We start from the raw sequence: 25,070 nt of genomic DNA on the forward strand, positions 1-25,070 counted from the left end.
AGAACAATGAAATCGAAGATAAAGAAGAAACTAAAATTTGCCAGATCCTTTCCATGATCATGAAATGGGATTAGTGGTTCTAATTGAGAAGTTGCTGCCATAGGGCACAGTGAGTGCCTAACAGCAAAAGATGGATATATGTATGCATATTTTAACGTGAAAAATGAAGAAATAAGAACCACTGAGAAAGACAAAAGCATGGAAATTTATCAATTCAGAAATAGGTCCTGGGAAACAAGCCCTTGTAAGTTGATGAATTTTTAAAGTTATATAAAATGGGAAGCATAACACAAAACTTTTAGTAAGAGGATGTCAGCAAAAGAAAGGAAATATAGATTTCAAGAAGCTTTCAGCCCAGTAATCGAAACTTCATCAACGAGAATTATTTTAACCACTGCTGTGCAAGACAATATGCACATTCCAACATTTAATTTTAAAATTACAATTTTACATGATCAGAAGAATTTACTTTTAGGACTGTTCCAGAAGGATATGAAAAAAACTGGCTAATTATGCCCATTGAAGAAAGTATTTTATGAACTCCAACAGGTTCCATTATTGTGGAATGAGAAAAATTAATTCTAAAAGGGGAGGGTATAACTAAAATCTGGTCATTTAATTTTTGCAAATGCTAACAATCTTCCAAATCTAGCAGTTTATTTGAATGATAGCATAATACTGGGAAAGAATATCAATAGAATAAAGGAATTATTGCAGAAAATGGAATATGAGTTTGAGATGACAAATATAGTAATTCCAAGAACAAACTTGGTATTTAAAACGATGAGAATCAAAGATAGTATGCATTTAATGCCATCAGGCCTAACTTTGTAGAAGTAATGAATATTAATAATGAAAACATATACTTTTATTTCATAAATTTTGGTTGGTGAAGCACAATAATTTCACTACTCTTTCATATGCAATGTAGAAGATGGAAACATTGTTTACAAAGCCCTTGGGAGAGAAGAAAGGAAGAACAGGAGAAGGAACATAGGATGTACAGTGAGGGGGGGGGACAGCTGGGTTTACTCATTGCAGTGAAGTGCCTAGAGATGATAAAAGATGATATAAAGAGGACAGAAGGAATATTTTTAGCAGGGGCTGACAAGGAAGTAAAATGGAAGAAGTGGCAGGGGGGTACAAGAATTTAGGTTTAGAGGATGCTTGAGGAGATTAAGGGGTATAGGTTTTCCAAAGCAAAGTCATTACATCATGCACTATATTTGTCTCTATAGATGGCAATTTTCATTTGCTTAAAGACACCCATTTTTTCAATTTTCTTCAGCTCTCTTCAAGACCTCATCATTCAGTGAGTAGGGAAAGTGAATGGAGAAGCAATTCAAGAGAGGTTACAGAATCAGCAAATGAAACAAGTTTGTGTTGCAGTACTTGTCACAATGTGATCCTACCAAAAGACCCTGCCTCATTCCTTCAGATCACAGTAAAAATGACACTTGAAAAACCTAAATTTTTCAACGGGTTAGAGAAATTCCTACTGATTTAGACTAACCCTCTTGCATCCTGATCATATGGCCCACCCAAATTGCACTATGATAATATTTTCATCAGGTCCATTGTTTCCCCATCTTAGCCCCCTCTCATAAGCCAGCAAAACAATTAAACACATTTTTTTAATTGAACATTCTTCAAAGGGAACATTAAAGACAAAATACCAAAATCAGAGAAATTGGGTATTTACCAAATCAGCTTTGGCTCATGCAATGAATTTTATATTGGAGACCCTTAGAAGCATTTCAACAAGCTGCAAAGAACACACTACCCACTAAAAGAACAATAGACCCAAGAAATCCAGTATTGCAGAGCACTTGATCACAGTTGAACACAACAGCACACAAGACATTGTAAAACTACTCAACCAAACACCGAATCATTTGTTGGATGCCTACAAAAGTGTTCTAATAAATAAACACAAACACCATCTCATAAATAGCAATTCAGCACCCATCCCTTTCTCCCCTCTCTTCACTTTCACCTAATCAATATATTTTGAACATCACCCTATCTTCCATAATAGTGATTTACTGTAGTCACTACTCACTTTCATCCCACACCCCCCCAATTTCTTTTGAACACACGTCCATTCTTCTTCCTCTTCTATCCTCTCTACTCATAATGGTCAGTTATTAGGTCCCCTTTACTTTTCTTTCGCCCTCTCTTTTCACTTATCTATATAGATCCAGATTCCTCGGTCCAATTCAGTTCAACCTTGTGTTACAGAGATTTCTCTCCTTCAGAGTGCTGGAGATGGACACCTTGAGGTTGAAATACACATCTCTGCTTTTCACACAATTGTAATTCCTTTAGTTTGATTGTGTTATTTTACATTCTTTCAACTGCTCCTTTATTTACTAATGTTTCTTTCTTTTGACTGGAGGCCCTAACCCCATACCATTTTCGTTTTTGAAAGCACCTTTATGGCCATCAAGAGTTTTGTTCACTTTATAGACCCTAGTGTTCATATTACACTTCTACATATATAACTTGTATATACCTTGTGAAAGTATGAACTATTCCCCAAAAGTTGGTCGCAGGCGTTTGGATTAATTGATTTCCACATTTTTTCGGGCTGCGTCCGCGTATGTCGTTTAAAAGTACAACAGTTTCGCCAGCTACCCTGCTGGCGTCCTCAGGTCAAGGATGAAAAGAAGCTTGTTGTCCCGTCTTATATAGGAAAAATCCGGCGCCAATACCGGGAAATTTCTTGGCCAATCAGGGAACGTCCTCATATTTGCGCGGGATTATTCGTTTCCACGCACTGTGGAGTGGATATCCATCCTCTCTGTTAAAATTTTTTGGCCTTTTAACGATTTCAATGGCCTCTCTGATTATTCTCTGGAAGTATTTTCCTTCTTTCGCTATTATTTTAGCGTCGTCGAAGAGAATAGAGTGTCCAGGTTCACTCCAGGCGTGCTCAGCGATGGCCGATGCTCTAAACTGTTTGGCCTTGGTTGCCCTCTGGTGTTCACTCATGCGTGTTTTCAGCGCTCTGCACGTTTCACCGATGTACCATTTGCCACAGGAGCATGGCACTTGGTACACGCCTTCTGATATTAACGGTGAAATTCCATCCTTGGGTCCGGGTAGGGTGTCAGCTATCTTGGTGACGCAGTTGAATCTGGTCACCACATCATGTTTCCTTAAAGCCCTCGCGATTCTTTCCGAAGTCCCTGCGATGAAGGGGATGGTGACGCAAGCCTTCGGACGTGGTCTGGAGTCTTCCTCTCTGTCAGGAACAGCGGTGGTTTGTCTCTTCTTTTCTTCCTTCTCGGCCCTTTTTTGGATCATATGAGCGCTGTATCCATTCCTTTGCAGGGCATTTGTCAAGTGTTTCTGTGTAATGCAAATGTGGAAATCACCTACTCATCGCCGCGGAAACCTTCGAACGAACGTTTGGATTAATTTTATTGCAAAATTGTTCTGCTTTTTCTTAGTAAACACATCAGGTGTTAAGGCAGCCCATAGCCAGTACCTGGTGTTTGGAATAACTTCCTAATAAATAACTTTGAGCTAAACAGTGTGTATTTCTAGGCTCCCAAATTTGCTTCCTGGCAAGGGGATTAATTTCCTGGTAAACCAAAATTGGGAAACCCCAGTATAAATGAGTGTGAATATCCTACAACTTTGGATATATGTCTGACCTCTGGCAAGGGATTTAACTTTCCCTCTAAATCACCACGCCAGACATAACATTCCCCTCCTTTTTTTCTTTTACAAGGGTGTAAAAACTATTTGCAGCTTAAGAAAAAATGATTTCATAGTGCCGTTCCCTTTCCTTGTCAAATATTTGTTAAATCCTCAGGAAGAAACTGCTTCAATTCAAATGACTATCTTTTGAGGAATATGTGTTGAACTTTCCCTTATCAAAATCAGACAGCCAACATGAATTTTGCATCTACCACATCATTTTACACAGACCATGCAATGCCATATAATTCTTTCAACTAACATTCCCAAAAGTACAAATCCTTCCATTCAATGATTCATCACCTGACCAGAATCCCGCTCTTCAGTAAAAATTTGAGTAACAATCTAAAAACCACCATACACATCCTTGTTCAAAATGACTAACAAAGAGAGCTGATACACAGAACAAAAAAAAATTACCCAGCGTTATCATTATTAACATTAAAGACAAGCGAACATAAATAAGCTTATCAGTTTTGGCAAGGATAAAAACAACTCATTCTCTCACTCAGGGGTTTAAAAATTAAAGTGTGAAACTGGAAAATGTAACAGAGACAAAGGTCAAGCAGGCAGAGCACTCCAAAAAAGGGTAATGGAGCACAATAAGGTGCTTCAGAAATTTCAACTCAAAGTTCAGCTTAGTCAAGGAGCTATTTGAAAATGACTATAGCCGTGACTTCATGAATTTTAAATACATAAAAGGTTCAGAGAATATAAAATTTAATTTATCTCAATGAAGAAAGTAATGCTGTTGAACTTAAAGCATTTTCTGATTCAGACTATGCAGGATATGTACCTAAATGGTAGTTTAAGCACCACTGAATATGTGCTCATGTATTCAGATGGTCTTTAATCTTGTTGTTCTCAGAATTAAAGTACTGCTACATTATCAACTACTGAGGTAGAATACAATGCTGCTGCAAAATGTCGCAAAGAAGTGAAATCATCAGGTATTGAATTGGCCAATAACCCAGTGTCTATTACTATGAATCAGGGTGAAATTAACCTTTACAATCTCGTAAAATAAATAGATCAAGCGCATTGATACTGTATTATTATACAAGTAAATAGTAAAATGAGTGTTTATTTTCATTCAGAGCAACAACTTGCTGAAGTCCTCATAAAACTATTTTTTAAAGTTAAATTTGGAAGGTTAATGCATACGCTTTTTAACAAATACTACAAATGAAATGATGTGACATAGAAGTAGGCATACGTATGATTACTGGTCAAAATATTGAACATTTAGTAAAATTTTCAAAATCTAAATGCTATAGATTTCATTACAATGTTTAATAATATGATTACTCTTGTTTGATCGTAAGGGACTTCTATTGTATTTATTTCATTTTTTGTGATAACACCGGTTATAATTTTGAAAAATTGTCCTGAAGGGCATATGTTAATTCACCAGTTTTGCTGTTTAGTAACAACAGGAGTTTGCCTTTTATAATTAAGTTTTATTGGTACCCTACAAGCCGCCGCCAGGGTGTGCGGCAGGAGGTGATTACACACTACCTTTGACCCAAAACACCTTTCCCTCCTAGCGCGGTCGAACAAACGTTATTTTATTCTGATCCTTAATCGCTCAAGGGTAAAATGATATCTGTTCTGCACGTAATCTCTCAAATTTTATTGACATGACCTCGTCCACCGGAGTACGATGGGGCTAATAAGATATTTTCAACATCATTTCTAAAAAGACATCTTTCCATAATTTCAGTGTACAAGTTGGCGGTGCCCTGGCACCCAATGAAGTCGCACTAAAGTACACACCTAAAATTAAAACATTTAAAGTTCGAAATCTGGGTGCTTAGGAGCTTGCTCTAAATGGGACCGGGAATAAACAAACAATATTGACCAATTGCGGTTTCTTTTGAAGGATTAACTTTAAAAATTCCAAAGATTAAGATTCTGCTGATAACATTATCAACGGGTGAAAAAAATCAATTTCAACCGATAGGCATTACTTAAAAGGATGAGATCCAACCATTCACTACGACAACCCAATTGCCATCAATGCACGGCCTGCTAATTTGACTTGAGCATACATTGAAAAACGGAGGGCATGGAGCAAAACAGTTTCGATACAATAAACATTTAAGCAATGCTGTTTTTGTGGCTACAAATATCACTGATTTCCAAGGTTGATCCTATCAAAGCATGACTTTTTTAGTATCATCACTACCATTTACGAGATTATACAGTAAATAATACGTCTCTTGCTTTAGGTTTGGGGTTCCGATCACGGCTGAAATAAGCGAACTCATGAAATTTCAGGTGTCGAAATTTAAAAAATCCATTTAAAAGAAATCATCCTTAGAGAAGTCATTCTATGATATTATTCTTCAAGTTTGCCACCCGAATAATTTACGATTAATTCATTGATTCTCATTGATTACAAACGAATGCTCCTTTTCGCCACAAATGCCGTAAGATTTGGCGCTAGTGGTCTGTTTTCGATAGGTATTCGAGACATTGCGCGAGCGTTATTTCCACTGCTAGCCCATGGAATTGGCTTGAGAGCTGAGAAAAAAATAAAATCGCAGGTTGTAGGAGTGGCTCGTTAGTGGTAGAGTCTTGGAAAAATGGATTCAACACAGGTAATTAATTATTCTGTAGTGATCTTAGCTACTATTTTCGGGCTTTTTTCAAGTTAGTTGTCAATCTCGAATTTGGACCCAAGGTGTTCAGATAGGAGGCATATTGCAAATGTAAAATACCTTCAGTAATTTTATCAGTTTTGTTCATAGATGTGAAATTCCATGATAATACAATGAAAACTAATCTAACTGTCTATTCTGGATGTAGAATATTATTATTACTCAATCAGAATCATTGCTCATAAAAGTGTGCGATCGTTAAGTGTTTTTGCCGGTATGACGGTGAAAGAAGTGAATGTATTAGGCAAAAATAGAGTCGCTGTTATAGATTTATCGTTCTACGTTGAATTTCATTGAGAGTAAGTTTTTATACTATCATTTTTTCCTTCTTTTAAATTTGATTAGCTTTCCGGACAAGCTCAATATGAAAACGATATTCAGGTAAGGAGAGAAAAATTCAGGTAGTTGGCTTGCTTTGCATTTGAGATATGTTAATACATATTTCGTACTTTTAAAAAATAATTCTGAAATACCTTTCTTTCCCAGCCAATGCCTACTCAGTATGATACTGGAATGGTAAGAACTTCAAAACTTCGTTCTTGTGATTTATTTCCATCCAGTTTTTGCTTGTACCGCGTATACTCTGTCTAATTGTACTTAGCGTGATGGTCGAAGCTCGCTCTTTTTGTTGCAGTATGTTATAATATCATATTTACCACAGTAGTATGTAAACTGATGGCAATAACTTTTGAAATCAATTCAGGCAACAATGAGAAAAGCTTTATGCTGATATTTGCACGTTACGAGACATTGCTGAAATAATGGATATTTTGCAATTTATAATGACAAGCTGTTGATTTATAGTGGTGACTGTGGTTTTTAATCATTTGCTAAACTATAATTATCTTATCAAGTTATTCATTCTGCTTGGGGTAGTTTTGGAATTTCAAAGCATTTGTTATTTCCTGTATTTTATTTAGGTTTCATTCATCCGCATGGGAAAATTTAAGTTATTACTCTATTGGGTTTCCGCTCTGCCCTTATTTAACTGCACGTATGGAAAGAGTACGGAAGTATGATGAGTTATCACTTCATGTTGGAATCAATTTTATCTTGGCAGGTAGTTTTTATTATCGGGGCAATTTGGGTGGGCACACAGTTCAAGACACTGACCGCAAGAGTGCGAACTCATGATGTCGCATGTAATGGTAGAAAAGTACTTCCAATTCATTTGATTTTTGCACATGGAAATATAATTACAAATTTATTTTTTGTGACATAATTTTCACTATGCCTATACATGGCTTATTTAGCCTCAATTTAATGGTCAGGCATTGAAAGAGTCAGTTAAACTTTTGCCAAGAATCTGAATCATGAAGAAGAGAAGTGATTGCTAGGAATCAGTGGATTGATTGCTTTAGGAATATTTTTTTGTTTGACTGAAGCCCATCAAGATGTATAGCAATATTGGGTTGGGGGAACTTATTGCGAATTTTTAATGTTGTTTGCAAGACAGACATTGTGTTTGCCATTTTCCTTAGTGTAATTGTGCTTAAGAGAGACCAATGGGATTCGTTCCACCCTATTTAAGTAGTTGCACTGGGTACTCCTTTGCTTACTTTTCCACAACAATTCTCATTTTAGTAAAAATTCCCGTTCCATAATTTGTATTTATTTTTTCTTGATAGGAATCTTTTGCGAAGACCTAATTTTAGACCACTATGGCCCCTCTAAGGTGTAATATATGTTCACAAGGAGCTATTATAGCATGAAACTCCAGCATGATCCATATAAGTTAATCAAATGTTATGCATCTATAAAATTGTTTTATGTGGTTTTTATGAAGATGTTTTCATAGCTCAGTAGTTTGTAAACAAGGGAAGCAAACTACGATGAAAAATGTCAACCATTATATTTGGGTAATTGTGCTAGCAGTTGATAATTTGTTTAATCATGGGCTCCGTTGGATCCATTTTTGAAGTGGACATAGGAAGTGGGAAGAAAACATTTCACTAGCCGAGATAGTCTGTTAGTTTGCCATTTTAATGGAATGAGTTTCCTGATAACCCTTGCCCAACTCTTTTAGAATGTTTTGCAATTCTAATCTCAGTCGTGATTAGTTGTTAAATTTATCTATCCTAGTGAATGATACTTATTGGTTAACTTTCAGAGTAAAAAACTACCTATCAGGTTCTAGTTATTAGTGTGTTTAGCTCGAAGTAAAGGATAGAAAATAGTGAGTTCAAGGTCATAGGCAGAAAATGTCTTAATCATTACCATTTCTATTGTAATTATGATATTTAACTTAATATATGTTTAGAAGTCATTGTGCATCAATGTTACTTGTGGTAAAACTTTAATTGGTGAAAACCATGTTGGTTTGTCCCTCACTAATTTTTTAAATCTTTAAACATATATTGAATTAGTTGACTTCTTGCATAATTGATTCTTTCCTTAACTTCCATTATATTGTGTTGAATTATCATTGCATGAGTTTTAAAAGTCTATTTAGATAGTTTTATGCATGGAACTTGGTAAACATTCTTTGTTATAAGTGTGCTTTAAAGTATATTTTATATATGTATTTAGTTTTGAGTACATGATCGATGGTGGTGATTTTCCATGCACTCTCATAACTTTGGCGCACACAATGTATGACCTTGACATCTTCTACTCTTTATGTTGCATGTATATATGCTAGCATTATTTTTATAGTTTACTGAATTGTTTTTATTATTCTTCAAATATAGCTGTCACCATCACCTTCTTTTGTCTTCCTAGTTCATTTCAAATGAAGTGACATACATTAATAATGGGCCCTTTGCTACTCCTTGGTGGAAGTACTCCGTGTGAAGAGACTGTAATCAAAGTGTAAGCAATCTATCATTAATGACAGCTCTTACATTTTAATGCAGACAGTCCCAGTTTTTCAGTTACATTTGTTTGAACCTCCAAGCTGTGGGCGTATATGTTTTACTGAAGATATTCTGAACTTTGTTCAAAAGCTTTTTCACGCTAACATTTTCTCTAAGATAAAGATACAAGTATAAGCATGAGCCTGCTGCTTTATATTTTGGAACTGTTCATCAATTACTGCATTATGTATTAATAATTAATTTGCATCCTCAATTTGGGGTTTAAGTTTGGTGTACAGGGAATTCATCTGACAAAAGACCATGACCTAACAAAATTTTAGTAATACTAATATTACATTTTTTTAATATTAACCATAATTTATAAGTATGAACATAATAATTAATGTGAGTTTTAAGCTGCACAGTTCCTTGTTTTATTCTGTGAGTAGCCCAAATCAATTTCTAAAATTTAAATGTCATCTAAATGGTAATATTATGCAAAAACTAAAAGAGTGATTGTAAATATGACTTTTTTGCTGAATTATGAAACTTGAGTCGCTATAAAGAAATCAGTCCTACAAGGAACAAGAATGATGGATTGCATGAAATAAAAGTACTAAAACTAAATCGGTGCATGGGCCTATGAAATAACCCTTTTTTGGCAAATGCTGTATGAATGTTATTTAATAACTTGGCAAAGAAGTTTTAGAAATATACCTATTGCTGATGGAAATGGAAAAATGAGTGACGGTAACCAAAGTTCATTACGATGGTGGTGGTTTATTCTGCTCATGCTGCTCAGTACATGTTGGCATTTAACTATGCATTATAATGAATATGGAACTTCTCAGAAGTGTTAAAGAATACTAGAAGTAATAAGACTAAGTTAAATGTTAAAGTAAATGGCAACAAAGTAGAGCATAGGGACAATTTACATATTTCGGTAATATTTTGGAGGAAAATGGGCGTAGTAGCTGGGATATTGAAAGATGAAAATCATAGGCAACAGACGCATTTGTGAGTAAAAGAGTGTTAATGACAGGTAAACTTGTTAATATGTAAAGAAAGTATTAGTAAATACTTTAAATTGGATTGTAACATGATATGGATCTGATACCTGGTCTTGGAGGCCAGAGGATGAACGTAGATTAGAGGCTTTTGACAAATAAGGAGAAGAAATGAGTAAGTACTGAAGTTGGACGAGAGGCAGACTCTTGACAAAGTTTGACTAATTGTGGAAGAAGAGAGGAAGTTGCTAAATGAAATCTGAATTAGGTAAAAAAGCGGATTTTGATTATGTTAGCAGTAATTTCTACAGGGTCACCAAAGGGCCCCACCATCTCATTGTCATGGTCAAGAAATGCTTATTTTAGGTTTCCCTTATTCCTCAGTTTTTCTCACTCACTACAGCTTACATGACAGCTGCAATCATAACTCTTCAAATACCATGTCATATAGACCCAAAGCAAACTAGGAGTTTCAAGCTCAGATTTCCTGGTACACATCACCATGCTATTTCACAAAATCAACCGTATCATACAATTCTGACTGTAATTCAAAATTATCAATTTCAACCCGACACATCACTAATGCTTAGTTTCCCATCACACTGGTTGCCACTCATCTCCAATCTGCTCTGTTCACCAAGTCTCTTTTTTCATGGGCTAATCTAGTATAAACTACTTTGTCCATCATAACTTTGTTTATTTCAGTCTTTTTTAACTTGAATGAGTAATGAATGCTGTGGTATGGCAAAGGTTACCAACCTTTTATGCATTAATTATTCAAGCATCTAAAGATCACCTGGCATATTGCTAAAATAAATAAGTTAGCATTGCCATATGTTTGCCATTAATCTTACATTTTGCTGTTCAACCCCACCTTGTCCAATTCAAATATTCTTATTTTGCAATTCCAAGTGCATATGTAATTATGAAACTTTCATTGAGGAGACCTACTATGAAGTTGATTTTGGTATGGTAAAACATCAATGATGTAACACTGCAATGACTTTATCATGAAGGTTAAGAATACATTATGATTATTATTTTTCTTTAGACATTCTTACATGATGAAAAAATATTAAATATGATGATTTAATATAAATATTACTAGCTTACGTTCCCATAGATCAACAGGAATAGTGTACTAGAAAATTAATTTGATCTTAAGGAACAATTTTGCACTGTAAATACATGGTTTTCAGAAGATTATTAATGAAAAAATTCTAGTTCATCATACTCTGTGTGCTTTCAGATTCATTAGTACTTTATATATAATTTTTGTGCCCTATTTGAAATGTCATTATCCAATTACAATTAACTAATTTTTATCTTTAGCTAATTCCTTATTAGTGACAATAATTTGTTTTCTAACTCATTTTTCTTCATTTTGGAATATTTTGTTCCTTATTAGCAATTAAACAAAGTTTATGGTAGCTGTTTGAGGCATAAATTTTCTTCGCCAATTTTTTAATAATATGAACTGCTTTGAAGAAGTACCCCAAGATTGTTTGGTGAGCTGACGTTAAATTTAAAGAGCACTAAAAATGTTAGGTATTTGGAATTAGTGAAGAAAATATTTCGAAGGAGTAGGGGCTTTTTAAATGTGTCCTAACTCCCCACTACCTGAAATTTAACAAAATGTGAAAATGTTTTCCATGGAACGTACAGTTAGTGCCTCTGCTGTTTAAAGTGCATTTTCTTCAAATCCTGTAAAGCCCTGTTTTGGTGAAAAAAGTAGTGCAGAGATATTTGCATGCATTTAAGGCTAGCCTTTGTTAATGCTGTGGAATGATTCTAGTTGTCTGAATGTGTTTCCTTCTCTTAGTTTTTGTTGTTTATATCTTTTAGTTTTACTGTTATAATCATGGACTTCAGTTACCTTTTGCTTGCATGGAATTCACTCTCATGTCTTTGCTGCCGTTCAATTCATTTTAGTGTAAGTTTTGACTAATGTTCATTTGCCTTTTCCTAGTTTATTAAACATTATTTGCTGCTTTCTGTATTAACTTTTTGAGTAGTTTTAATTTTTTCACACGCATTTGATCGTGGTGTCATTGATTGAACTCTTTGGCTGCATACATGCCTTATATTTGCTTAATAGGCTTTTGCAGCTGTACTTCCGATATGTGGGTGTTAATGACCGTGACATCATCACCTATATAGGATTCTATTTTATTTTAAATGGATTGGAAATGCTAAAAAAATCTTAAATTGTAAATTTAGAATATTAACACTTAATTTTGTTATTCATTACCTTACTTAATGACTTCAAGCATTGTTTTCCCTGAATTTTTCCTTGAAGGCTGGTAGTTGATAAGATAATTGAACATTTTAAGAGGGTTACAATATTTTAAAAAATCTATTTTAGATATGATTTGTAGTTATTAAATATGCACTCAATTCAATGGGACCATGAAGTGACACATCCATGGAATATGCGTACTAAATTTCAATAACAATGTGGCATGTGATAATAAATGGTTTCATTTGCATCTTTCATTTAGGTAGTGAGTTATTAAAGGTATTACTGTTAAAAAATTAAATTTTCTATGCACCTTATTACACTTGGTGTTGCATCTTCAGTATAAATTAAGAACCTGCTATTTGTTGAACTTAAAATTAAACCACTTGGCTTTTCCACATAGAAAAAAATTTTTCTATGTGGAAAAGCCTAGTGGTTTAATTTTAAGTTCAATATAAAGAATTTCCACCAAGTGACGCCAGAAACTTTTATTTTGCTATTATTTATTGAATCTCCTGAGAAATTATTCTGACCACCCTGTAAGAGTGTACACTCTGCTACAAGAATTTCTTTGCTGCCTCTTTTATCCAAATAGTACATTTTCAAAACATACTTATTGCATGTTTTGATTTAGTATTGCCATAAAATTTTTTATGACTACATATATATTTGGTCTGCTTGCTAATTTAATCGATTTTTAAATAGCATGTATTACTAATACTAGAATGATGGTGGGATCAATTTTGACGTTCATTTTATGTTAGGTTGAGAGGGAATAGAGTTCTTTAGAGATATATACCTTAAACTTGTAGAGGACAGGCATCTTCTCAGTGTGTACAATTCTTAATCACCATTTTTGTGTATATTCTGTGATGAGAATGTCTCCATTATGAGAGGCCCCTTGCAAGAGAACTGGTGTAAAATTTCTTCTCAAATGCACAATTGAAGGATAAGCTGGAAGAAGGTTATAATTTGAATTGCAAGGCTTACATGTAAAATGAATCTAATAGTTCCCTGGCACTATTTATATCAACCATCGAAATAAGAGTAGTTGGTCACTAATCCATTAGATGGTAATAATGAGTTATTTTTATGTTCTCTTAATCTTCCATCTAATTTCTTTGACTCCCAAACTAGGAATTGTCAAACCAAACTTTTTATTTAGTCTTCAATTCAGTCCTCTTTTCATCGAGCCCCTGAATTTTTTTTCGCACTGGGGTTCGCACTTCAGTGCAGTCAGGTATGGTAATATTTTCCCCAAGAAAAATAATTCTTAACAATGAATTGAACAATGTGAGAAAAATATCTTAATATTCTGAATCAATTTGCTTAATTATCATAGGCACTAGAAAGTGTAATCCCAAATTAAGCCCATGATTAAGCACATACCTCTGTGGAAGGAAGTCTCTGAATTTTTTCGGGATATGCCATTTGCTCTTAATTATCACTTTCATGGATTATGTGGAGGATAGCATGGATATTCAGGGTGCATTCCAAAAGTAATGCAATTGAATTTCCTGCGCCACTCGTGTTGGTCAGAGTGGGATCAAACTACTTGGAGCAGGTGGGGGGGAACCATAAGCTTTGCCGTGAAACCATTCTCAGCGCTCTCCAAGTTGTGAAGGCAACAGGACGTCAGTTATTGTAAACTTCTGCGTGCTGACCGTGTCACGAAATACCAACCAAGCAGAAATTTCAAGGAAACTTTTGCAACATATCGAAAATGAACCTGATTATTTGGATGACATCATCACTGATGATGAAACCTGGTTTTGTGAATACGGCCCAGAAACGAAAAGCCAAAGCTCTGAGTGGCACACCGATCAGTCCCCCAAGCCAAAAAAGGCAAGAATGAGCAAATCAAAATTGAAAACAATACTCATTGTCTTTTTTGGCAGTGAAGGAGTGGTCCAAAATAGTTTGTTCCTCAAGGACAGGCAGTTAAAGCTGCCTACTTCATGGATGCGATGGAAAGACTCCAAGAAAGGGTCACCAGGACAAGAAAAGACATCTCCACTACCTGGCAACGCCATCATGATAACGCACCTTGCCACAATGCACTAGGGAGTCTGCAAGTTCCTAGCCAAACACCAGGTGCCAATGCTGCCTCACCCCCCCCCTATAGTTCTGGCGTCGCCCCTGCAGACTTCTTTTTGTTCCCTCAGATTAAGGCAGCCCTGAAGGGAACCCGTTTTTTGTCCATAGAAGAGATCCAATCAGCTGTAACGAAGACCTTGCGAGAGGTCCCCGAAGACAACGACTTCCAGGTTGCGTACCGATCATGGCAGAGTCGCTGGAAAAAAATGTAGAGGCCTGAGGGCAGTACTTAAAAGAATTTGAAGTGTTTGTCCAAATCTGTTCAATAAATTACCTTTAAAAATTGCATTACTTTTGGAACGCATCATATGACTGTGCTCTTCGTAAGGATAGGGAAGGATGTATTTGAAAAAAGTGTCTATGACATGTGTGTTTGGACTTAGTTGGGCATAGTGCAAATATCTAGCCATGGTCACATTTTTAACATCCGGAGCTGTGTCCTCTACTCCTATGTAATGCTAAGCTATGCATAATTTGGAAAATGTGGATTGTACTTGTTGCAGAAGTGAGGTTTTTCAATTGACCAAATTCTAAAAAGAATTTGGCTAATTTCAGCGCCATTGACTGTGAAAAATGTCTTAAAAGTTGAATGAACTTGCTTTATCTCAAATAATTGTCCAGTGAAGCTGAAATTCGTTCAGTCATTCCTCTGCAATTGACTCCTGAAAATGTCATCATAATCTATTTGTTGATTTGGAGACTTAAGAAAATGAGTGTAGCCATAGGAATTGCCAGGTTAGCTGTATCCATAGCAATGCATCTTCTCCTCATTGTTCTTTTAAAATAGTGCCATGCAAAAAGCTTACTCTGGTCGTTGTTAAGTTTTATTTTTATATCAATAACATAGCCTAGTAGTTACTTTAAAACTAAGCAACTGTTTCTTTAAAAAGTTTTATAAACAGTCTAATCAAAGGAGAAATAAATGGGTATGTCGGAGCTGACCGTAGCTTGAAAAGCATATTTACCAAAATAGTTTCTTTTAGAAGTATTAAATATTCAGTCTGGTGTACAACATTATTGTGTAAGGCAAAGATTCATTTGTCAAAAAATTGCAATACATAGTTATATGTACGTACGTCATGTTAACACTTGAAAGCTTTGGCATTGTTGCATGAATATATTTTTTTTAGATTTATGTAAGGTGTAAGACATGTTGGAAAAGTGTTCAATTACCAATTGTTTTCTGTGTTCTTTGTAAATTAATTAACCAAATGGTACTAAGTTCTAATTGTGTTGATTGTAATCAAAAGCAGATAGAGCAATATTTTAGTGGCACAATCTCCTCTAATCAGTTTGATTCAATATGTTTGCCATTCTAGATAGCGTAAATTTCCATCTAGTTTTAAGGTCAGGTGGGTTATTGTATGTGGGATAAAAATGCAGTTAAGGAATAAGTTGATTGTGTAATCACACTGCAGCGATGAGAATATTGGAAGTGTAGATCAATAAATTGAGCCATTTAATTATTGATGTGGCCAAATCAGAATCTCCCTTATATGAAACATCCCATTCATTAATGGAAAAGTAATTATCTTGAGAAATGTAATCACATGTTTTATCATAGTGTTAAGCAACTAGGTCATATGATACAATTGTTAAACAAATTAGATATTGTTACATCAACTCCTTTTTAAACCAGGTCAATTTAATTTATGGGCTTTTTGACTCCAAATCAAAAATTCTTTTCTATTAAGGCATTGGGCATATTTTTTATGGTATTAAAGCTTTCTTTTCTATTTTGTGCTAGGATGTAGTTCAAAGATAGTTTACTTCAATTTTTAATTTCCTAAGTATATTCTTTTTCTATTTCTATATTTGCTGAAACAAAAATAAAATCCTATGCTATGTGTACTGTTTTGTGCTCCTTGTTCAAATGTAATGCATGCTTTGAAATAATATACTACTTGTCTTACTGAAAATGTTTTCCCTTTGAGGTTAGGTTATTGGTTATCCATCATTAGAAGTTGAAACTTATGAGGATGAATATTTTTTTGAAAACTAAAATTACTCTGCTCAAAGTGGACTGGATTGTTATACTTTTCCTATATGAACCTCAACTAGAAATGATGCATTTGTATACAGATTTTGTGTGCTAAATTTGTGTATTCACTTCATTTTGATCTCATATAAATTGCAAAATGCCTCTACAATAGCTTCACACCTTCCTTTGGCATTCTTCAGTGAAGTAAGATCAATCCTTACTATCCTTAATTTATTTACATTAATTGCAATTTTTCTAAAATAACTTCACATTATTTGCTGATGATACACTCATCTGCTTGGATAGAGGAAATAAAATGGTCTTTGTGCTTCTTTAGTTATCTCGATGATATTTGTGCTTGATTCAGTGACAACCAAGCCTGAAAAAAATATGTAGTAATCATGTAAAGAAAAGTGCCGTAATGGTTTCAGAGGGATAGGAATAAGACTAGTATAACGCTTTGAAGTCTCAGTAAACAATGAGCTCGTGTAAGAAAAATGCATTTTAAGTATCTGAATAGCCAACTAAAAGAAAATTGCCTTCACCATTCAGCCAGTGGACAAGTTAACGATAGATGTTATTTTGTATTGCTTAAGATTGTACAGGCATAAAGTCTTTGGGTATGGGGCCTGATTTCTGACTTAAACAGAATGTAGAAGAAAGCAACACATGCATAGCATGTCATGAATGAACAGAATACATCAAATTAAACTGCATTGAGAGCACATAGTATCACTTATATTAATAGTGGGCAACTTTCTTGTGTATAATTTATACTATGGAAACATGGAAACTATAAGTAATTTATTGATATGTTTTTTGCCATAATGAAAAGGGAGAGTATAGCCCAGTTGAGAGCGAGCCAGAAAATAACACAACTTAAAAAGGTAAAACTTAGGATGCAAATACAAGTATTTTAAAATGGAATTATCAAAATTACCTAGATAGTGAAATCAAGAAAAAAAATATCTGTATTTCATTGAAAATATGACTTCAGTGTATGTCCATACTAGATTGTCCCGTGTTAAAGATTTGAATGATTTCAGCTAATAATTAATTGTGTTTTATGAATCGCAGTAATGTAAAATCATTACTGCTGATACCACTTTTAGTGATTTTACAGTCAAGGTTTCTCTGGTGGTTTTAAATAGTCATTAAATAAAAGCAAGTGTGTATTTATTAACTGATCAAAACTCATTTAAATATTTATAAATATGAAAATTCCTTGAAAAGAAAGAACTTTATACCAGACTCCATGAACTCATCACACAAGTAATTTATCATATTTTTTTTTGATGCCCATAGAAATTTAATGTTAGAGGAAACTCCGCGGTTTACTGACTAAAATACCCTGCTGAATATCAAGAGGTGTGGGTTCAAATCCTGGTCATGGAAAATGATTTTTATTCTGTGAAATTCTCAAACTTTTGATTACCTAGATGATTGTATTAATTCTCATCATGAGGAATTAATAGTACATAATGTTTTCGGTTCCAGTTATAATGAACTTAACATTTGATGTCATGTATCACAAACTTTCAGTTTTAATGCCTATATATACTAGTATAGTTCAGTAAGTGCAGAATCAGATGAAAAATTATGATAGATACTGCATTGTCCCCACTGAAAATCCACTTTCATTTAAAGAAGCCTAAAGCAAGCTGAAAGCAAAGGGTTGACCACCCTTGTTTTGGAAGCTTGCTCCCATTCACCTGGTTTTCCTCTTCATTTTTGTGATGATTTGATTGGTGTTATAAGATATGTAGCTGAATAAGAGTGCTGTTTTTTCTAAGTCCTTCACTCGTTTCTGTCCTTAAAGGTTATTTCAGGTTTTGCCATAATCTTAGTTCCTGCAAGTTTCCAGAATTCTTACTTATTATCCTTAACCATTAGCAGCTGACTGACTAGTTTTTTGATGAGAAACAACTGGTTTAGCAGATGCCCTGTAGGGATTCTAATCACCAAACATTGCAGTGACTGTAGCAAACTACTTGGGGTCAACCCTGAAAAAATTTCTCCTTTAACGTGTAAAATAATGAATTTTATTTTTTGTTATTTCTCATACTTCATGCAAGAAGTATGTATGTGTTAAGTCATACCTCTGTGTTTATGGATGAGTTTTCTTATTTTTTATTTTGAGAAAAGAAAAGAATTTACCAGGTAGACTATTAAGGCCTGGAAAAATGTTTACTTATTTTAATAAAAGAGCAATAAATAAATAAGGGCCTGAGGATTTATGTTGACCCAAAGGGATTATTACAATATCAACTATAGAGTAAAATGCTTTATGGATATGCATCTAAAGGTCAAAATAATTCTGACGTCACCATTCAAAATCAATCAAAATCCCCTGCTATGACAGCATATTATATGTTAGCAGTTCTTATGCTTCCTAATTGACACTTTGACAATATTTTTTCATTCTTGGTTAAACAAAAATCGTTTAAGTTGAAAATATTTTATAATTCATAGTGGTTCACATTGATGCCTCTCAGGGTTAAAGGAAGAAGAATAGGTTGAAGTAGCTGGATAAAGAAGGATCCTGGTCTTACTAATGATAGTGGCTTAGCAAGATGCTTGGGGACTCTAATGCATTGATCCATGTTTGGCTATTTCTGATGGAAAACCAACATAATGCCTTGTTTTAAAATGAATGTGCATGTTCCTTTATTATGATTTTGTACTTTCCTTTCTGTGTTAATTACTATATATAACATAGCATTTAATCATCTTTACATGCAGCCTCCTCCTCCCAACACAGGATCAACTTATCAGGTACCTTGAAATAATATTTACTGTCACTAACTTTCTTTGAATATCTAATGTAAATAATCATGTTTGCTTCACTTAAACTGGTTGTTTTTATTGTTATTTACTAAAATGATTGAGCTTTCTCGCTAACCACACCCATTGTTTGAACTTATTTCTTTGTTTATTTTGGTTTAACATATGAAAAAACTTAATAAAGTGGCAATGTTTACCGTTTACTCTTTCATCAAGAATTTAATTTCAAATTTTTCTGTCAGTGAATTAGTTTCATTCCTTATATAATGTTGAAACTTTAATCACTCCCTCAAGCTCCTGACCATTTCGATTCCTTAACGTCAGCAAGAAATTTAATGACCATAAAATGTATTTAATAAAATAGCTTTCAGAGATCAAAATTTGGATAATCCTTGTGAGCATTAGAATTAATTTTAATGGCTATGTTGCATAGATGATACTGTTGAAACCAACTGCATTGTTCTATTATTTATTCCTTATTTTTCTTTAGGCCATCAGAACATCACTAGCATTTAACTTGTCAGTGTTTAAAGAACCTCGAGGTGTGATGCGAATTTTTCATTTTGTAAGTAAATTGTTTAATACAAGTGAACCTAGAGCATATTTTGATCATATCCAATAATTACAATCTTGCCTTTTTCAGATATTTTCAATTTGTGCATTTGCAACTACTACAGGGTTTGTCAATTATGTCAAATTTACATTTTCTGATAACAAAGCAGAGTTTGACATAGAATATCCTTATAGGTAAGAGGGGTATAATCACTTCAGTGTATTTGCAGAAATTAAGTTTATTATTCAATTTTGTAATTTTGTTATTTTGCAGGTTGAACCATAATGTGCAAGAAATACTTGTTGAAAACAATACTCTGAGAATACAATTATTTGGCAACTTTTCATCAGATGCAGAATTCTTTGTTGCCACAGGTGTTATTGCTATGTTATACACCATTGCTGTTATAATACTCTATGTACTTTTTGATGCTATGTACCAGAGTAAAGGAATCATTCCTTTGACGGTAAGTACGTTTACCTCTCCGTTAATCTGTGATCATCCCATTTTTTATTTATGTGGCTTGTCTCTAAAATGAAGACCAGGTTTTTTCCATTATTTGTAAAGAAAAATTCACTATGCCAGGTTTTAGTCAATAATTGATTTGTGTATTGTTTATCCATATAAAAATGGTAGCCTGCAATATATGTTAATGATTTCATGAAAACACTTTCTTTGTAGTTCCTTCTGCCCAAAAAAATAACAATATGCTGATTTTTAGCATATGTGAAATTCGAGCTGTTGTAAACCTAACACTGGTGTTGCTACATATTTGGTTGTTAAACTTGTTATATCTGGTTCTTATTGTTTCTTGAGTAAGTTACAAGGAAGAGAAGAAACTTCTCCGTGGATAATAGTGTTCTGACCAAGTCCAAATACCATAAACACAGTGATCAACCTTAAGATCGGTTTGGTAGGTGGTAGTAGAATTCTTTTAGTGCTAAACCCGGCGACGTGTGAAATTCACACATCAGGGGCTAGTTCCTTTCCCTGTGCAAGTTATTGTTTCCCAGGAAGATCTGGTACCAGAAAAATCACATAGCTTGGGTGGAGCTGCAGGTGCCCAGAGAGGCTTGCCCGGGAATCAAACCCGGGCCCTCCGGACAGTAGTCCAATGCTCTACTCTCTGGGCTACTGCGACCCATACTTCAGTGTACATGTAACTCAAGTTTTTAATGGCTCTTTTATTTCTGAACGTTAAATAGAATTTCATGACTCAGTAACTTTATGCCAACTTGTTTTTTGCTATTTTAATTGAAGCCCTCTTCGTGTAATCTATGACAGAAATTTAAAAACTCCCCTGTGGAAGAATTAAAACTCATAACTATGAGTTTGCCTTGGCATGTACATTATCCACATAATCAGGATGACATTAATTTCACCTGTTTCTAGGTCTGAAAAATGTTGCTAATGGCAAATATTTCCATTAACCATGTAATTAAGTGCTTCCAGCACAAATTCTGTGTCATTGTGTTATCCTTGTTGAAGAAAGGACTGCGGTAGTCACAAAAAATGAGAATATAAAGAGTTAATTTAAAGAACTTTTTCATAGTATCACCAAATTCTTATTGAATAAGAGGGATATATTGCGTAGAGAACATTCTAAGTCATGGTGTTAACAAAAGCAGTTAGTATTGTCATTTTAATATCGTATGAATAACAAAGTATGGCACCATCATCAATGACAACAGGGGATCGGGATGGTGCGGCAGATATTTTTCAATGGTATCCCAATCGATCCCTACTTGAAGTGCTGTGTGGGGAGCACTTCGAGTATGCCATCCGTCCAATGGGATGTTAAACTGTGGACCCCTTGGCACCTGTCATTAAGAGTAGGCTAATGCCGATGCGGGGTTTCTCTCGACCCTTGATCCTTTACTGTCCATCCCTAATGGTGCAAATGACCTCTGTTATTGGTCGCCTTCCCTAAAAACTATTACTATGAAAACTGTATGACCTTATCGAGCAAGGATATTCCATTGCATTATATCAAACAGGGAAAAGTGGACTACAAGCAAAATCAAAACTTTTCTCATCCACTAAGAAACATGATTTAATGCATATAAGTCCACTCCCCCAGCATCCCAAAACTAGATGAAACTACACATGACATGCAACCAAATTAGACCTATTAGGTCCAGCATGTGTGCATTGTCATACTAGTTGGCCAGTAAATTAAACTTATTTGTTAGAAGTGATAAATATTTCAGTTAAATATGGAATCCAAACATCTTTAAAAACCTGGCAATATTAGAAGAAATGCTACCTCATTAATTGCCCACCTGGTTTCCTTCAGTGTTAAACACATTTTTCTAGATGTTCCATCTTCTGAAATAATAAACAGAAAGTATCCTGAGGATTAATGGTTTAAATGTGGGTCACATCCTTGAAAGAAAATGATCCAAGTATTTTGACATTATTACTTATCACAAAGAAAAGTTAATTGTTACTTTAAAAATAAAGCAGCTGCATGTATCTCAATGTATATTCATTGTAGAATCCCAGAAATTTGACATCACTGGGATAAAATGCCTTTAACCTGCCTTGTTTCCATGTTCTGAAACATAAATCACGAATTCAAGTTTCAATGCAATACTGAATGACAATCTTCATAAGATCCTGTGAGGTTATTATCATTTTAAATTTAGTTTCTGTGGTTATTTTGATATTATCGAAATTTTTATTCAAAGCAACCAATTTATATGCCTTTACGACATTTATATACTACTTAAGGTTGAATGTCTGAAGACTCAGAGTTTATCGGTAGGGATACAATGTATGCATGTATTGGCTAAGGGGTGGATGTCACATCCCCTTTAGTCCAGTGCGTATCAAGTTGCCTGGCAGCACCACATTGTGAGATGAAACTAAACCGGCTACGTTGTACAAATTTAAGATTTATTTGAAAATTTTTTAGGAAGTACTTTCAGCAAAATATGAAACCTCATTTCATACTACTGACTCAAAAGAGTGATATTATCAAAATTTGTAATCAAGGCAACCATTTTCTGCACCTGATATGGGAAAAATACGTGATAGTAAATATTTTTCTGGCAAATTGGCTGGTGCTTGTAGGTTTAAGTTATATCTGTATACCCCCGGCCCATTAGATGTCGGTTGATTTTAGAGAACATTTTCAGGAAACAAAGTATGCCTTGTGGGCGGGGAAATGCAGTATATAGTGTCACCATTTCCCTCCCTCTGCTCAACATTCCATGTCTGAATCAACAGAAGAACCTTTCCCTGCTCCCTCCTCCCTTTTTGCAAAACTCCCCTCATATTGACAACCTGTAAATAATGCTACCTGGAGAAAGTGAACTTTGAAATATAATGAATCATAGCCAGCAAGCCTTGAAACAATTACCAATGAATTTTTTTGTCTCCAATATTTACCCATCTTCTTCCACATTGTCTCCCTCTCCTGTTATCAATGCTAAAAATGTCCAATCTCTAGCTACCCTGCATAATGATGGATACCAAAATTTTATAGTTACACCTAATGATGACGAAATTTCAATGAAACTTAATTGTGAAATAACAAGATTTTGGTGCGTTTGGGTAGAGTTATTTCATCAAATTTATCTGCAGTTATTTATCTTACCTACATGTATTAATCATGCTAATCGAGTCATCATTTGATTTGGCAGGATTTTGCCCTTACCACCATTGTTGCTGTTCTGTGGCTATCTGGAAGTGCTGCTTGGGCTAATGGACTAACTGGCCTGAAAATGGTCACAGATCCTGAGACACTTCAGCAGCAGTATCCTAAATCTGTTGTGCAAACTGGAAATTATTCAAGGCTTAGTATTTCAGTGGTAAGAATTTTCATTTTGTCTTAATCACTTGCAAAACATTGCTCTGGGATGATTTAGAAAATACATATAGTATCACTTATGACAGTTGATGATTCTTTCGTCCTGAGCGTCCAGTCTATTATTATTATTGCAAATGTTAAAATTTGGCTTTATAATGTGCTTGATGACATACATGTTGACTTAAATGCAAACTAGTAATTCACTTTCAAAGGTCATTTTTGCCTCAGCCTCAATGATGTTTAAATAAAAATGAAAAATGCTAAAGAAGTACAAGAAAGAACAAGATATTTTGTTGCTATGGAAATGTTAATTATCTTAGAAGTTTTTTGCATCATTTCATAAAAATATGTACCTTGTTTGGAAGTGGCTTAAATAACTCTGCGGATGGACTTCCAATCTACAATGGTTTTATTGAGATAAGACATTTTTTATATTAGTCCTTCATGACCAAATATTCACCTGGTGTTGATGGTTATTCGTCTCCTTGACATTTGATTTTTCCTCTGCCCTCCTTAGTTTTCCCCATACTTTTTCTCCCTTTAGTGTGTGGGGCATTTCCATAGAGCCTGCTTATTTTTCTCCTAATTTGTAAAGACCCCTAGCCTAGTACATGTAACATTTATGACACAATGTCAGTCCTCCTGTTTCCACTATTCATACTTATGTGGCTACCTTTTTTTATTTTCTCATTTTGTAATATGAACTATTTCCGGATGCCACACTATTGGTGAATGCTTTAGAATTGGTCTTACGAGGGTCCTATATACCTTTTCCTTAGTGGTCGCACAGCTCCCCAGCAGTTTTCTCACCTCCCAATGCAGTGTTTTGAAAGCTTTATTAGCCATGTCCTTGATTATCACCCCCGCCTTAACTCCTTGGTTAAATATACGTATAAAATTTGCAACTACCATTTTTAGGGATAAGTTTACCTAAAAATAGTCATTTCTGCAATTCATATCTACTTTGTTACTAGTTAAGATTCCTGTCCTTTTATATCCTACCCAATCAGCCATTATATTCACATCACTGTGAAGGCCTTCGAAATCACTTCTCAATTTTCTTGGAGATATTGTCATCATTAAAGAGTGATGTTGGAGAATTAATTTTATCTAGAAGTGCATGCATGTAAATTTAAAAAAACATATGGATGAACTTCTGTGTTACAACATTGCAGAGACTGGCATTGCATTTATATACTTGTCCTTAAAAGTAATTACTGAATGTATGCTACAGTGAAAAAAATCGAAGCATTTGCAGTTAAATAATTTTTTATTGCAGCAGCAGAGTACAGGATTATTTTTAAACCTGTGTATTTATGCACTGAATACTATAGTACTTTTATGGAAACTAAATTAATTAATGACAGACAAACTTCCTCAATCTGCTTTTGTTGCTATGTTGAAGAATAAGTTGATGAACTTAGTGAGG

General features: G+C 34.5%; 1 protein-coding gene across 3 annotated transcripts in view; it reads left to right on the plus strand.

The window, feature by feature from the left end:
- Window positions 1–6,200: 6,200 nt before the first annotated feature.
- LOC139685730 (synaptophysin-like) overlaps window positions 6,201–25,070 on the plus strand; it is a 28,771-nt gene continuing 9,901 nt past the window's right edge. Inside the window, exons 1-8 of one of the 3 annotated variants that reach the window (XM_071582773.1) lie at window positions 6,201–6,311; window positions 6,717–6,752; window positions 6,858–6,887; window positions 19,233–19,265; window positions 19,765–19,839; window positions 19,918–20,021; window positions 20,101–20,293; window positions 23,475–23,642. In XM_071582773.1, coding sequence (XP_071438874.1) covers window positions 6,297–6,311; window positions 6,717–6,752; window positions 6,858–6,887; window positions 19,233–19,265; window positions 19,765–19,839; window positions 19,918–20,021; window positions 20,101–20,293; window positions 23,475–23,642 — 654 coding nt within the window. In that variant the 5' untranslated portion in view covers window positions 6,201–6,296. The remainder of the gene's footprint in view (window positions 6,312–6,716; window positions 6,753–6,857; window positions 6,888–19,232; window positions 19,266–19,764; window positions 19,840–19,917; window positions 20,022–20,100; window positions 20,294–23,474; window positions 23,643–25,070) is intronic. The other 2 variants (XM_071582774.1, XM_071582775.1) reach the window with 2 other exon arrangements.

Source organism: Hetaerina americana, unplaced genomic scaffold (assembly GCF_022747635.1).
Source record: "Hetaerina americana unplaced genomic scaffold, ioHetAmer1.1.p SCAF_12, whole genome shotgun sequence".
Lineage (NCBI taxonomy): Eukaryota > Metazoa > Arthropoda > Insecta > Odonata > Calopterygidae > Hetaerina > Hetaerina americana.